Source organism: Diadema antillarum, unplaced genomic scaffold (assembly GCF_040938485.1).
Source record: "Diadema antillarum isolate AM-2024a unplaced genomic scaffold, OU_Dant_1.0 scf00000022, whole genome shotgun sequence".
In the NCBI taxonomy this organism is placed as follows: Eukaryota; Metazoa; Echinodermata; class Echinoidea; order Diadematoida; family Diadematidae; genus Diadema; species Diadema antillarum.
In genome coordinates this window covers 779,222-794,468 of record NW_027270911.1, presented here as the reverse complement: position 1 = coordinate 794,468, position 15,247 = coordinate 779,222, and the positions used below count along the sequence as shown (strand labels likewise).

General features: G+C 38.0%; 1 protein-coding gene across 1 annotated transcript; it reads left to right on the top strand.

Annotated features, from left to right (window-relative positions):
• Positions 1 to 5,284: 5,284 nt before the first annotated feature.
• LOC139730903 (uncharacterized) lies at positions 5,285 to 13,357 on the top strand. The gene is made up of 9 exons (XM_071641783.1): positions 5,285 to 5,480; positions 7,289 to 7,334; positions 7,712 to 7,765; positions 8,201 to 8,253; positions 9,269 to 9,397; positions 10,449 to 10,654; positions 11,426 to 11,503; positions 12,181 to 12,397; positions 13,311 to 13,357. The coding sequence occupies exons 1-9, from the start codon at positions 5,285 to 5,287 to the stop codon at positions 13,355 to 13,357; spliced, it is 1,026 nt and encodes a 341-aa protein (XP_071497884.1).
• The last annotated feature ends 1,890 nt before the right edge of the window (positions 13,358 to 15,247 follow it).

Below are 15,247 nucleotides of genomic sequence, written 5' to 3'. Positions count from 1 at the left end.
GTAATATACTGTATAAGGCTTGCGAAATTCGGTTCCCGGACAAGCCCCCACTTTGTTACGGTCAAGTTCACACAAATGAATGCAAGGCGGTCACAGTGAATTGAAATGAACAAATCTTCCGGAGCTTTATTAGGAATTTGCTTAACAATCAGTTTCCAACCGGAATAATGATAATTGTTCAAAACATTACAGCGAAATTAACCATAACAATTGAATGTTAGATCGGATCGTTTCAACAAAAGATAACTCAGAGACAGATTATGTAATACCTGGCCAGGGTTTTACCCTAACAGAACCAACGTCGGGGCCCAACTCATCTGCGACGTGACGGGGAGGCGACGCCAGACGCTATCATATCACGTGGAGAGCGCGTCGACGCACGGGGACGTCGTCGAATCAGCAGGCGACGCTATCTCACTCAGGTCAGCTTGCAGCTCCGCGACTACGCCGGGTAAAAGGGCGTTGGCTGCCAGGTGCGCGTTGCCACTCACACAGTCTCGACGCCCTGGATCGACCTCGGCGTGGCTCCCACTAGTTGCCGTGTAGCAATCACAGGAATCACAGGTGGGCGTTGGCTCCAGACCGCCTGGTGGTTCGCCTGGCCAAGTCAACGAAAAGTTATCGACGCCGTCGTCGTCGAAGGGAAACGGGCTAGAAGCAGGTTGACATCTCCTGGATTACCCTGCTGTTTAGCACTTTAACTCAGTCCGCAGGATACTTGTCTCAGGGAGAGCAATTTCTCCCAAGACCATGGACGGGACGTTGAGAAAGTTATAACGGTCCTCTCTAACCGGAGTCTGATTGTCGACTGACGCGACCAATGCATTTTTAACATGAGCATTATTACATACATGGAAAATTCCGTCAGGCACGCCCAGCTTAATAATATATTCATAACATTAAACTCAACCTGGGCGAAGTGTGTATGGCTGCGGTTCGAAACGAATGACTCGAAAGGAGATTACATAACAAGTGGTGTTTACAAACATTCGCGATCGCGCACGTGTGATCGCATGCACATGATCATAAAACATAAAGACTACATTGTTAAGTGATCACATGGGCAAATTCGTAACAGTAGCTAATCCAGGGAATGCGTATTTTTCATTTTAAAAAAATTACATTTTGTGGAATTATTCTCTTTACGTTTTCTTTATATTGTTGCCCATGCGTGACGTCACAAACGAAACAGGTTACTGGATTTGGACCAAAATCGGACCCAATCATTAGTGGGTAGGGGATCATATTCTGTAGGAATGGTGCTTCTAGGGCCCTGTCGGGGCTTGGGGGGAGGGGAACATTTATATCGGAGAAGCCAAATATAATGTACCAGTAATTAGCAAATTTTCACAATTGTTTTTTTTTTTTTCTCATCTGTCTTATCCTGGCAAACCGAGAGCTAGATTTGACCAAACGTGGAAGGAATCATAAATTGATGGTAGGGGATCATAGAAGGTACAAAATGATTATGGTTGTGCACTGTAGGAGAACGTACCCCAGAGGGTGGGACCCCCAGATACCCCAAATGAACCAATGTTCATAATCTATGCATTTTCGTTTTTCTTCTTGAAAACAAGTTCCTTAAATTTGACCAAACTCGGCAGGAACCATCGATAAGCATGGGGAGGGAGTTACAGTTGTACACAATGTGCATCTGTACATTTAGATATTACCAGATATCATTTATTTATAGATATCTAGATTTAGATTTATATATTTATATATTTATGGCTCGACACTAACTTTTTTGTTTGGTGGCCCGATGGGGCCACCAAAATTCTAAATTTCAAATTTTTGGTGGCCCGAGAGAAAAATTTGGTGTCCCGAAAAAAAAAAAAAAACAATAAAGAACATTAAAAGTCCTTTTTTTAATGAGTCAAATATTTAAGTTTTATGACAGTAAAAATTAAAAGTTGGACATATCTACTCATAAATAAACTTCAACAAACTTGCAACACTCACTCTCAGGCACTCATTCAGTCCTTTTCATCCATCCTTTAAACAAATTTAACTGCTAATTTCCGGCGCAAAAAGTTACGAATTTATTGACATACTTTTCAAAAAAATTTGGTGGCCCGAGGCGGGCCACCAAATTTGCCCTTTTTTGAAATTTGGTGGCCCGACTTTCATTTTTGGTGGCCCCGGGCCACCGGGCCACCGTTAGTGTCGAGCCCTGTATTATATATATATATATATATATATATATATATATATATATATATATATATAGAGAGAGAGAGAGAGAGAGAGAGAGAGAGAGAGAGATAAGATATGTATCTATTTATTTTATTTATTTATTCATGTTTTCTTTTAAAAACAATACAGGGTAGGCACATTCAGTTTGCTAACTGCTTTACAATGGCGCTCTGTATATACACAAAATAAAACAACAAATGCATTTGTAGTAACATGATTCACATAATTACCGATCAGTGACATAAACAAACAAAAGAAATCAACTTTACTACACATCTGTTACATGTATACATAAAAACTAAAACCTTAACGATTTAGAAAAGGGAAGAGTATATAAACACAAACAAAACAAAGAAAAAAGCCTAGTGGGTGTGACAATGTAAAAAAAAAAAAGAGGTCTTATTGGATTCATTGGAAGAGAAAAATTAAAGCATGCGGATAAATCTTAAACAATTTGTTTTGAATATAGTCAGTGACGAAGACAGTTGTACTTCAATGGGGAGTTTGTTGAAAAGAGAGCTACCGGTGTACGAAAAGGAACGTTTTTTTATATTCGGTTTTTGGGTAAGGTATCGATAGAGTGCAATTCTTAGAGTATCGTGTTTTGTAATAATTAGCTGAATAAGAAGTGATTAGAGGATTTAAATAAATAGGTACCAGATTATGACGGATTTTGAAGGTGAGTATGCAATATTGTAACTTGATTCTTTCTTCAACAGAGAGCCAGTTTAAAGTGGTGAGTAGAGAGCACTGAGGAGTATAACAATCAACATTAAGTACTAAGCGCGCATATTTATTCTGCATTCTTTGTAATTTCTGCACATTAGTCTTAGAACAACTACTAGTACCCCATGCCGTACAACAATAATCAATATGTGGCAACATAAAAGCAAAATATAAATTGATCAGCATTTTTTTGGGTAAAAGATTTTTTATACGACGGATGCATCCTATTGCTCGAGATATCTTTCCACGTAGGACCTACATACAGTACATGCATCTAGACATATAGATTTATAGATATCATCTATTCTGTTTTAATCATGCTACTCGGTTGGGATATCTGCATATAAGTACTGAAGCCTCTTCACTTTAGAAATAAAAAAATCCCGCTCTGACAATAAAAGCCAGCGAGTAATCCTATTCATCGTCGAATTTTTAACCTGTTGGTGAGTGATTCGAAGACAAAAGAAGTGCAGGATCGCTAAGATTCAACCCCCGGGCGATGGCTTTTCAACCAAACAACACAATAATCGATTTAGCTAACGGGAGAGAGCGATTTCGTTTGTTCGTGAAACGGGATATAGACAAAGGATCCCTAGACAAGTATACTTATTGTGTCTTTAAGGAGATTATGAATTCGCTGGAGGTATGTGTGTGCGTTTGTGTGACAAGTGCTCGATTCGCTCAGTATCGATGATTATCGATTGTCTTGGTGGACAGTGCAAACGTCGCGAAGTCAGCTAAAAACTACAGTTGATTTCAAAACATTAGTTTCTTCGTCCAAATCTCCTGCGTTGAACCTAACTAAAATGCATCGCTGTTGTCTGCGCGGGCGTTCCACGGATTTCTTTGACAAGATTAAAGGTTAATAATATTGAAACGAGAACAAATTTAAGTCAAACTTACCTTCCTTATTCGAACGACATCATTCACAAACATTACGTGCGCAAATGAAGAGGGAAATAATCCGCAGCAAAATATAGACGACCAGCCAGCTCAATCCAAATCGGCTGCATATTCATTATGTACCACGAAAGAAAACTTATGCAGCTAATCTGAGTGATAACCATGGCAACAAACTTTAGTGTATCCCTCCTCTGGTGTAGCACAACCCATTTGAATTCTTTTTCGTCTTTTCTTTTCTTTTCCCCCTTTCTTTGTCTGCATAAAATATATGTTCTACAGGGAATAAAAAAAACCCATTGCAGCCTGCTCGTAGCATTTCACAAATTGGAAATGACGTCGCAAGTGCTTCGTTGGAGCAATGTATCTGTTTATGGAAGGAAACACACGGATATTTTGCAGCGGAAGGTTTGATGTTTCGTGATGTCCAAACTGAACATTTGACAGCACAATTCTTCCCAGTCTATAGCAGGTTTAATGGGAATGTCATCAAGTGTGTGTAATACCTTTCGATTTACACCCACGAACGGGAACTAGCAACTGCACCTGTACTTTATATGACGATGATTGCAGTTGCGCCAATTTCTTGATAGGTGGGTTGTCTACCATCCCACCAACCCATCTGTCGACAAACCCCAACACTGTATAGTATAAGCACTTCCGTAAAGACATTGTTTACCATTTGCAGATGAAACAAAAACCCAGCTTTAGTGCTGCAAAATAGTTCTAAAATGTGAGTTAGGGATAGAAACAACCAATGTAAAAATGTTAATCAGTATAATCAATGTTAATTACTGGTTAACATACAAAAAGTGAACAATAGTTATAATAAGATTGTTTCTAGAATGAACTGTTTGCAGTTATGGTCTATCAAGAAAAATAGTGAATTCTTCATAATATGTTTGAGGCTTTATTGCGAAATTTGTATATGGTAGGATGTTTTGTGATGCAATGACCATATGCATCAAAATGTGGTAACTCGAACATTTTAAAATCATTGCTCCCAATGGTAAACAATACCTATAAGTCTTGATAAATGTCGCGTTCCACCCACCCCTGCTTCCAAGCTATGTGTTTGAAATAAAGACGTTGGTCCAGAAGAAGAAGAAAACATTCACCAAAGGTTAGATGTAGGGCACGCTATTATTCTGTGACGTATACAAAGACACAGTGTCCTGGGCTGGTAAGATTCTTTCACCCGGGGGCGCTGTCTCTCAATACTTTGACAATTGGTAGTGGACCTGCGCAATCCATTCGCGGCAGATGCACCTTGCTTGATAGGGTGGGGCTTATTTCGTCCTCGGCCCCTCGACTCAGTCTCCCGGTCCGCCTCTTCATCCGCAACTGTCACAAAATACATGGTGTAGGCACTCGCTGGTTTTTGTTTCGGATATTCTCGCGATTTTACTTTCATCACCTATTTCTGGTAATAAAGAAAAGGAAGAGAAAACCATAAAATAAAATGTCTGAGGCAGATAACAAGTTGTGCGTGGTGGTGTTACTGGTGTGTTGCGTCTTCATCATCGCTACGGCTGGACTCGTCCTAGGAGCTCTCAGCCTCGCCCAGATCGGGCTGAACGGCTCCGGAGGGGCTGCGGCCGAGTACCACATCTACGCCCAGACCAGCGACGGCTCGGGAGGCAGCGTCTCTGCAACAGGTTTGAACACAATTCATTATTATTATAGGGGACGAAAAGATGTTCTCGTGTATATAGCCACATTAACAGCGATGATAATTGTAATGATGATGATGACGATGATGATGATGTTGACAATTATAATATTATGATGCCGATGAAAGTAGGCCTACTTTTTTGTCGTTCTATTCAACTTAATCATCCCTGCCTTTGTTATCATCACCATCTCATTTGTAACTGTCGTGATCGTAATCGTGTACAGCTGTTCTTGTCGAAAATGAGGATAGTGACCACGATCACCACCTTCACCACCCCGTTGTCATTATCATCATCGTCGTCGTCATCATCATCACATCATCATCATTATCACCACCATCATCCCCATCACCATCATCATCATCTCCACCACCACCACCACCACAATCATATCATCATCATCATCATCATCATCATTATCATCATATTACCATCGTCATCGCTTGTTGTCATCAGCTGGGGTAGATCCGGATCACTTTTACTGAGATGATGACCAGCATGACAATAATCATTTACATCACAGGAAGCAGACGACAGACTAAATTTAATGCAACCAAAGTTTGAGTCTTCTCATGCAGCAAAACTGTCCTACTATATAGGATTTTTCAAGAATACTTCACATGTTATTATCTTTGGGTTGCATTTGTTTTTGTTTTGTTTTTGTTTTTGTTTTTGTTTTCATTTGGTGTTCAACTCTTTCTTAGTGCGCCAATGAGTCAAAAGTCAAATGTCAAAAGTCCAAATGTTCACAAATTTCACGCACTGATACCTATAGACAGGAAATTCACGCGGCATGCAGAGGGCCAAATGCTCACAAAGTTGATATGACGTGTATCCCATGGTTGCCATAGTAACGTATAAGCTCTGTTTGTCTTTGAAGACGCGCACCATGCACAGTCGACGAGAATCAAAGCGCAAGTACGATACTCTGGTATTACTATTACAATGGGAAAGGTGTCATCAACCTTAGCAAGTTACCGTTGTCTCTATAGGCCCTAACTGTAATGAGTATGGAGAATTGATTATTTGTTTCAGTTTTCTTTCTTATCAATTTTTATTGTGATACAGCTAACAATTCGAACCGTGAAATACTTTGGCTCTTTGGATATGGAATGTTAAAGTTTTTACCACATAGCCTACTCACTCCAGATAATACACCTCTGAATTTCGGACATGCAAAAAAAAAATACTTATCTGCTTAGGAATGTCTATCCCAACATTTACCGTAGACCAGAATCAATGAATAGGCCCTTTGGATCTGCGCACACATCTACGGAGGTGCAGGATATCCCCTATTACATAATAACTCTACCCCTATCCATAGACTTACGATCTTGGGTCTTCATTTTTGAAAAAAAGTAATCTTCTTGCTGCTGTTTAACAATCATCTTTGCTCAGCAGAGGATCACCTAGAACGTGAAAACACGCACGGAGGAATAATCGTCCTTTCGCAAACTTTCGCCGCAACCGCATGATCACACTCCATTGTTTTCGTTTTGGGGCCACCATCCAAGTCAAACTGCCTAGGCTGTTGGCTGCCCCCTTTTTTTCTACCTCCTTATTTATTATTACAATATATCACTTCTGTGGACTGGGTATGTCATTGATTTCGCTGATTTCACTATTGTGATGACTATACTTCTAAAACATTTATTTGTATCGTTTACTTTCTGTACCTCGCGAAAATACAGATTTAGTATCAAAACTAAACTAAACGACAGAAAAAGTAACATGCCAAGATCAATTAGAAAGGTGTTAACGACGACAAGCTATAGTGTGAGAAATATTCCAAGGTATGCCTTCAAGCCTATTGAGCCCCTCACCAAGAATCAATTCAGAGTTGAACTCGAAAGGTGAAAGACAATAGGAGCGGCTTTGTGTTTTATCGATCGCATTGTGCAGACATCGCTGGCCCCAAACCGCAGTACACTTTATTTAGAAATCTTCTTTGGAGGGATAGGGATAACTCGGAAAGGATCTGTTCTGCAAATTATGTTACGTCTTGAGCCAAATTAAAGATACAAAGTTAATAATGATGAACTAAATTACAATATATAGAAACTTAAACGTGATACAACAGTCACTTTTCTACTCTTTTCATTCTTTCTTTTATCTGTCTTTCTTTTTTTCTTGGGTGTCTTCTTGTTTTGTCTTGTTTGGCTCTAATTCCTTCTCTCTCTCTCTCTCTCTCTCTCTCTCTCTCTCTCTGCAGACAGTGACGATGTATGGCTGTTTGCTATCGGCGATTATGACAACAACGTGGAGTATCTGTAAGTGATTAAACAGTTGACGCAACGGAATAGAAATTATTGTCACTTGAAAGTTGACCGTCCGAAGTCATAATGTGTGTTTACCAATAAACTTTCATATATTATAGGGTAGCCTACATTATGAAAGTATACCCGAGTGTTCTCAGCCGTGTCAGTTGTGTGGGTGTTGGTTTGTTATGGATCCGATTTGTGTTATGTCTTTCATTTAAAAAAATGGGGAAAAAATGAATTGAATCGAATTGAACTATAAAGATGACATTATGAACAATGCATCTTTAACAGTTTGCATTTAACTAGCGAGATTGTGAAATTGTGACATATTGTGATATATATCATTGTTAGACAGACGACAGATTTAACATTGTGATTTAGATTGTTACTGACTACGGTTTGCTTGTTTGTTTATTTAATTTCTTTTTTTGTTTCCTTTCCTAGGGACCCAGAGTCTTATCAGGTCAAAGGTTACAATGCGGACATCGTAGATGCAGGTATAGCAGTATGATATGTATTTGATATAATGTGCACAAAACTTTGGCTAATTTTCTTATTTTTTATATCTTTTTCTGGCTCATCATGGACTAAAATCAACAGAAAACGGAAAATATGCTTGGTATTAAACATGAAAGAATGATCGATGTACGCACATTGATCTTTCACACAACGCAATGACTTTCATTTGAAATGATATGTTCATTTATAATGTATGCATTACATTTTTGTTGTCGTTAGACGAGTTTAAAGGGATCGTACAGTTTTGGTTGAGACCTAATTTCAGGTTTCTAACATTTTTTTGGTGAGATAATGAGAAACCTCTTATGAAATATGAAAGAGCATGTAATTCTATGAGGAATTCAACGTTTATTTGATGAAAATTGGTTTTGAAATGGCTGAGATATCCAAAAAAGAGCGATTCTAATAAAGTGTGGGACCCACACTTTATTACGATCGCTTTGTTTTACTTTGTTTTTGGATGTTTCAGTAATTCCAAACCCGATTTTCATCAAATAAACTTTGAATTCCTCTTAAAATGGTATGCTCTGTACTATATCGTAAGTGTTTTCCTGGTATCTCGCAAAAAGTTAAAAGCCCAATTCTCATCTCCACCAATACTGTACTATCCCTTTAAGGAAAACAAAATGTACATTGTATTACAAATATAAATATACATATATATATATATATATATATATATATATATATATATATATATGTATATATATACATATATATATATATATATATATATATATATATATATACGAAATTAAGTGTTCAATATAATTTTGTTATTATAGGAATGAAGGAAATAGACCCTAAAAACTGACTGGCATACACTCATATCACTTTACAGAAACAAATCTCTCTGCGCCTTTGATGGCAGTGAGAGAAATAAAGGCCCGGGGGGGGGGGGGGTGAGACAGTACCTTTTTTGTCTGGAATATTCTCCCCTTTTATTTAGTAAATTGCCGGTACTAATTTTCACGTTCTATTACTGTTTGATAGTCTGTGATATCGCGAACAAGAACTGCGAGCTGGTGTGGGACGTGTACGGCAACTGCTGGGACACTACCGTCGGGGAGCGGGGCCGGGGAGGCGTTGGACTGATGGCACGGTATTACACGGCCTGCACCGGTAAGTTTGACTTACCTACAAGATTGAAATGAAATCTACCGAACTCATTCATGTCAACAAGACAAGAATTAGAGCATGGATAGTTTCTGTCAAATGGATCATTAGTAGATGATTTGACCCACTGATCCACAGATTGTCTTTAAATTATATATGGAAATACAGCAGAAACTTACAGGACAGAAATTATATATATTTTTGCTCATTTCAGTATCTTTGTTTTCAACAAAATAAAGGGTATAACGAACATCAGTAGCTTGTTACCCAATTGAGCTTACTTCCTACTTTTCATTGCCTGTATGATTCAAATAGGAAGTTTGAGGAAGTAGAATATTAAGAAGGAGATCACGTTCAAAAATCTCTATTTTAAAGACTATAATACTTTTTTAAGTGTTGATACTCGTTCAGGCTTATTCACAAATAACTTTGAGGCCTGTAGGAAACTTAACTTGAACTGAAAATGATATTGGTGCATGGCAAAAGTCTACTTTTCATCACTGGGACATTATAGGGCTCACACCTGTAAATAAAATGGAATGTCTCAGACCCCTTCACAAATTCGTACCAAAGATACCAAAATAAATGAAGAAAAATATTAATTAAAAATCATTAATGCAGTTTGGCATAAAACTGAATAGCTGCAGATGTTGAGTATGAATTCCTCCACAAATTACATTTTGGTTTCAGTGAAGATAAAAGCTTTTCTCATGGAATTTGAAGGGACTATATTTCATTGGGTGCGTTTACGGAATATAGGTGATTTTTTTGAGTGAGAAGAACTCGTAGTCTGGCTTTGCGGACCCTTGAACAGAGTTTGAGCCGAAGAACCTGCCTTCGAAATTTGGTGGATGACACAGGGTATAGCTCACTTATCCAGGTTAGTGAGGATGAAACATTTCATTTCTCCCAGCTATTTTACAGAACTTTTTAAAATTTGAATTTTAACACACGTCTCTATGGGGAATTATTTACCCGTGTGAGCCCTAAAAGTATTTTCATCCATTTTTCCCATCAGTCATCTTTCTCACTATGCAATCCTTGGACTTTGTACCAGGTTGGGTCCAGACGTACGAACGTCTCCTCACGTTCGACTTCACGCGCCCTTTCTCGCAGAAGAGCCAGGTGGCCCTCTACGCCAAGATCGGGAGCAGTCAGTCGTACGCCGATCTCTCTGCGGCCCGCGTCGGATTTCTCGGCACGTGGTTCTCGGACGCGACCTGCCTCGCGCGTTACGTCTCAGACACCACCTTTCCCATTGCGGTATGACCTCGAATGAAATGATTTCCAGCCAATTTCATCCCAAATCCTATTTTGTTCCCAGCCATCTTTCCAATTTCTAGATTTTTAGCAGGCGCAAATTCAACCCTAAAAGTAGTATTGTTGTCTTTTTTTTCGGCATTGGACCGTCAGACGCTTTGATAATAGCGGGTTCAAACACATTTTCACACTGATTTAAAATGGCCGTTTATCATAATCTTGTACCATTTCTGTTTCTTTTAGATAATGGGCTAACTTTCACATCCCTGCCAAAACGTATGAATTATTATTCTTGTACAATTACGGACTAGGTAGACGTTGTCGACACTTTTGAGCTGTTTGATCGTGTCATTATGACGCATTCAGATATGACTTTCTCTTATTCTCCCTCGCTACTTCAACGAATACCCTGATTCTGTTGCATTCGCTCTCACTTGTAAATCCGAAAAACACACAGCCGAACATATGGCATATAGGCCTACTGCACTTCTTACATTGAAATGTACCCGGATATATTGCGCTATAATATATGTACAAAACCTCAACAACCACTGAGCAACGATAACAAATATGAAACACACATTGAAAATGGCAAAAATCATCGCTGTTCAACTGTCAATCTATCAAATGTCAAAATTAATGACAGGGTATATTTGGAAAGATCTTATGTCGTCTGGTATAGTGAGATAAATGTTCAAGAAAAGAGTCATGATTACGCTTTGTTCACCGTGTCATTTCTGTTCCTTTTCTATGGTCTAACTCTGTCGCTTCTAGGGCGCGGAACTTCCCGATGATCGACAAACGGTGTTCTCCAGCGCAGACGATCTTATAGTGGCGCTAAACACTAACCAGGTATTAAAAGCGGATAAAGCTCACCTTGATCTCGTATTCTGGACTGATGAAGAGACTTAGATGTGTTGTGAGGTTTCCATTACATTGAAAGGAAGAATGCTTCAACATACCAAAAGATAGACATAAACAAAGACAAAAATAAAGATGTGACTTCCGATCTCTTTTTAAAACGCACAAACTGAAACCCTCTCGAAATACTGTGTTGATCACGAAAGGGAGACACAAAAAAATAGATAATTAACAACTAAAGCACAAAGAACAAAAAAAACAACAAATGATAATATCATTGTCAAGCATGATGATGTCATTATCATGTTTGTTTGTTTTGTTGTTGTTTTTTTGTCGTTATGTGTACGTTCACTCATGGGAAGATATTGAGGACATCAAAACAATATTCAATGCACTGAATATTGAATATTTTCTATCCAACTATCCATTACTTTTTTTTCGTCAATCCAGGAATTACCAACCAACCAATCTTGAATAATGATATCTATGCAGATCAATCTGCCTGCATTGTTGATTTTAATCTAACGAACGCACTGACTGGGGTTGTATTTTGTTTATTCGGCAAAGTATTAATGAACGAGACTGAACTTATCGATTAGTGTAGTAGCGTTCATTTATGACGTCACCATTACTACCCGTATGTCTATATCTATTGGCAAACCATGTAGATAGATGTCGTGTTCAGCCCGAAGCTACCTCAACTGGATGGCAGCCTGCAGCGTATCTCCCCAGACGACTTCACCAACAACTGCGAAGCGGCTGGCGGAAGCATGATGACGTCGAAGGCCAACAAGGAGTTCACCAGGTGGTGGGATGATGCATTTGCTAGACTCATCACCACCAGCCGCTACGACACAATCTGTCAGAACATTCTACGAGAGCACGGTGAGCCATTATATATTGTGAAGATGGAATGCTTACAACTACACAATGAAATTGTTAACATACATCCTAGAAAAATACATTCGGACATGATGGGATCTTAGACTAGCAAGGTAAAGTCATAATTATCTAGATATAAGTTTTTATAATCCTTTTATTTCTCTCTCTCTCTCTCTCTCTCTCTTGCGGTTAAACTAAAACTAAACCTCTTCTTTTTTTATGCAGGGTGCACGGTGGGTGCAATAATGTGTAACAAAGTTTACGCGGCAGCCAGTAGAGAAATGAATTGATTGAAACAACAGGCGACGAGTCTGTTAAACCACGGTCTTGCACCTTCCTGGTTAAAACACTGTTTAGCATGTGGATGACCAACGGTGGCATTATATCTGTACTGATTTGCCATATTGATGTGTCGACAACTAGGCTACCCATAGATTCAGTAAGTTAGTATGTCATTGATCACCCTAGAGCAAGTTCGGGGCTGATTGGTGAGTACTGCGTCTCTACGAAGAACAGAGTTCATGAAATGCACGCAGTCCTTATTTTATTGTGGTAATTATCATGATGATGATTTAGCGATCATGACCAATATTGTCAGTATTTTTATTGGCGCTATCATTATCATCATCATCATCATCATTATTATAATAACTTTTATAACTACTCTTTCCATCATCATCATTGAAATTAGTAATCATCATTCTGTATTCACTGATTACAATGGTACTATCGAAATTGAAAGTATCAACGGAAGAAAAATTTCATATGAACGATCGAGTCCTACGTGAAGCCAGTGGTAGGGACATTATTGTGCTCAGATTTGCTAGTTTGTTTATTGTTGTTGTTTTTTTACACGTGCTTAAAATTATGATTGTGAAAACAAACGTATCTTTTTTTTTTCCTTCCTACATTTTAGGAGACATCGCCGGGAACGCCCCGGAAGATATTTGCATCGGTTACTGAACCATCAGATGGCGCCCATCTGGGGTGGACTACTTATGAGACAGACCACGCTCATCCCGTTCGCTGTTGACCGCCGCACTGCAGGATGGTAGAGTCACTTTATGCCAGCCAGTGTGCCTGATTTGCAAATGAACAATTCGTCATTTGTCTTTTTATCAAATTATTGAAATGCTACGTTTTGTTGAAATAGCGGGTCAGTATACAAGAATGTGTAAGTAAATAATATTGTATGTATGTCTGCCTGAGAAAGATAGCCACAAACTGTACTTGTGAAAAGCATTAAGCTTTATTGCACTGTACCGCCAAGCGCAATGCCATCATTTCCCATGTTCTGAGAAGCCAACCATTTTGATTATCAAAAAAAGATGTTCGTAGATGTCAATGAATTGTTGAGTAAATATCATAGCAAATTATGTACAGTATAGCTTAAGGTCCAACCTAGTGTAGTGATAGGGACTTGTTAGTGTCTGTTAAATAGTATTTGTAACATAAACTGTCATGTTATTTGCTATCCCAACAACAGTGAATTGGTAACACCGCTTTTATTTAATTCCCTGATCCTGCGCTCCAATTTTATTTTCACAAAAAGTGATAGATGATTATGTAATGATAGGTTTTAGAAATTATGAATGTGTTTCTGCATTACTATTGTTGTTATTTTTACCACAACGAGTTCCATTATTGTTACCATTCATGTTATCAGTACCTAGAGTGTTAATTGAGTGAAGTACAAACTTATATTCTATTCTTATTTCTCCTTAATAGAAAGATTAACAAAGGAGTTATAAATCAAATCTACCCAGATAATTTCAGAGTTAGATTTGTCATTATTTCATCTGAGAATCCGAGAATCAGCGAAACACTGTTGTGCAAGAGTTTGAAAGGTTTTTTGTTGTGTGGATTTGAGTGTTTTTGTATTTTTTTCCTATTTTGAGAATGTAAGAACATGAGTAAATTTTCCCTGGAATGACGAAAAAAAAAATAACCATTGCATTTTGTTTCGTTGTTTCGTGATCTGCAGAGAGTTCTTGCATGGTTGCAACCTGTGGTAAAGTATTTCATTTGCATCGGAGATACCATAAAATGATGCGTTGCTGTTGCCCCCTTCCCCCTTCAACTTCAATTTTTTCATATTTTCCTATACAAAAAGAAGAAAAGAAGAAGAGGAAGAAGGAGGAGAAGAAATTATTGCTTGTGACTAGTAATTTATTTTATGATGTCTATCACCAAATGACCACCGTTCATATATATATATATATATATATATATATATATATATATATATATATGTCATGTATCATATATGCATATTTCATTACTGTATTTGCGTATCCTACAAGAAATAAATCTTCTACCAGCGTCTACGAATCAAATATATTAACATAGGAACGTACCACTCTAACTTATCAATTTGTATTATCGATTGATCTTCCTCAATACGGATTTCCCCCGGCTTGTTGTGTTTCAATCTTGTTTTCTTTTTGTTGTTGTTGTCTTGTTTTCTGTTCGGCATTCCATAGAACATAGTTATGGCACATTGCACTTCTTCACAATTGCCACCCATTTCTCACTACAAAATTAATCTAACCAGTATGAATGAATACTATAAGCAGTGCAAAAGGCAATATTCACATGGACACGTTTTGTTGAAAAAAGGGCATGATCAATTTTTATACTGTATACACGTTTGACATGTTTGAACTGAATTGTATACCTTGACGATTTCATTTAAAATTATGTGTGTGCAATTTATAAATGTTATAATGCAACAAAACGAAATGATAATTCATTGTTTCACTTTCAACAATGCAAAACATTTACATACACAAATAACACAATATCAATACAATGTAGTCACGAAGAAAAATACGTAAAATTAACAATGCTACG

Coding starts and splice junctions, on each gene's coding strand:
- LOC139730903 (XM_071641783.1), top strand. CDS start 5,285: ATGTCTGAGGCAGATAACAAGTTGTGCGTGGTGGTGTTACTGGTGTGT. Junction 7,335..7,711: donor TCACCAAGAATCAATTCAGA/GTTGAACTCGAA, acceptor CTCTGCAGACAG/TGACGATGTATGGCTGTTTG. Junction 7,766..8,200: donor GACAACAACGTGGAGTATCT/GTAAGTGATTAA, acceptor TTCCTTTCCTAG/GGACCCAGAGTCTTATCAGG.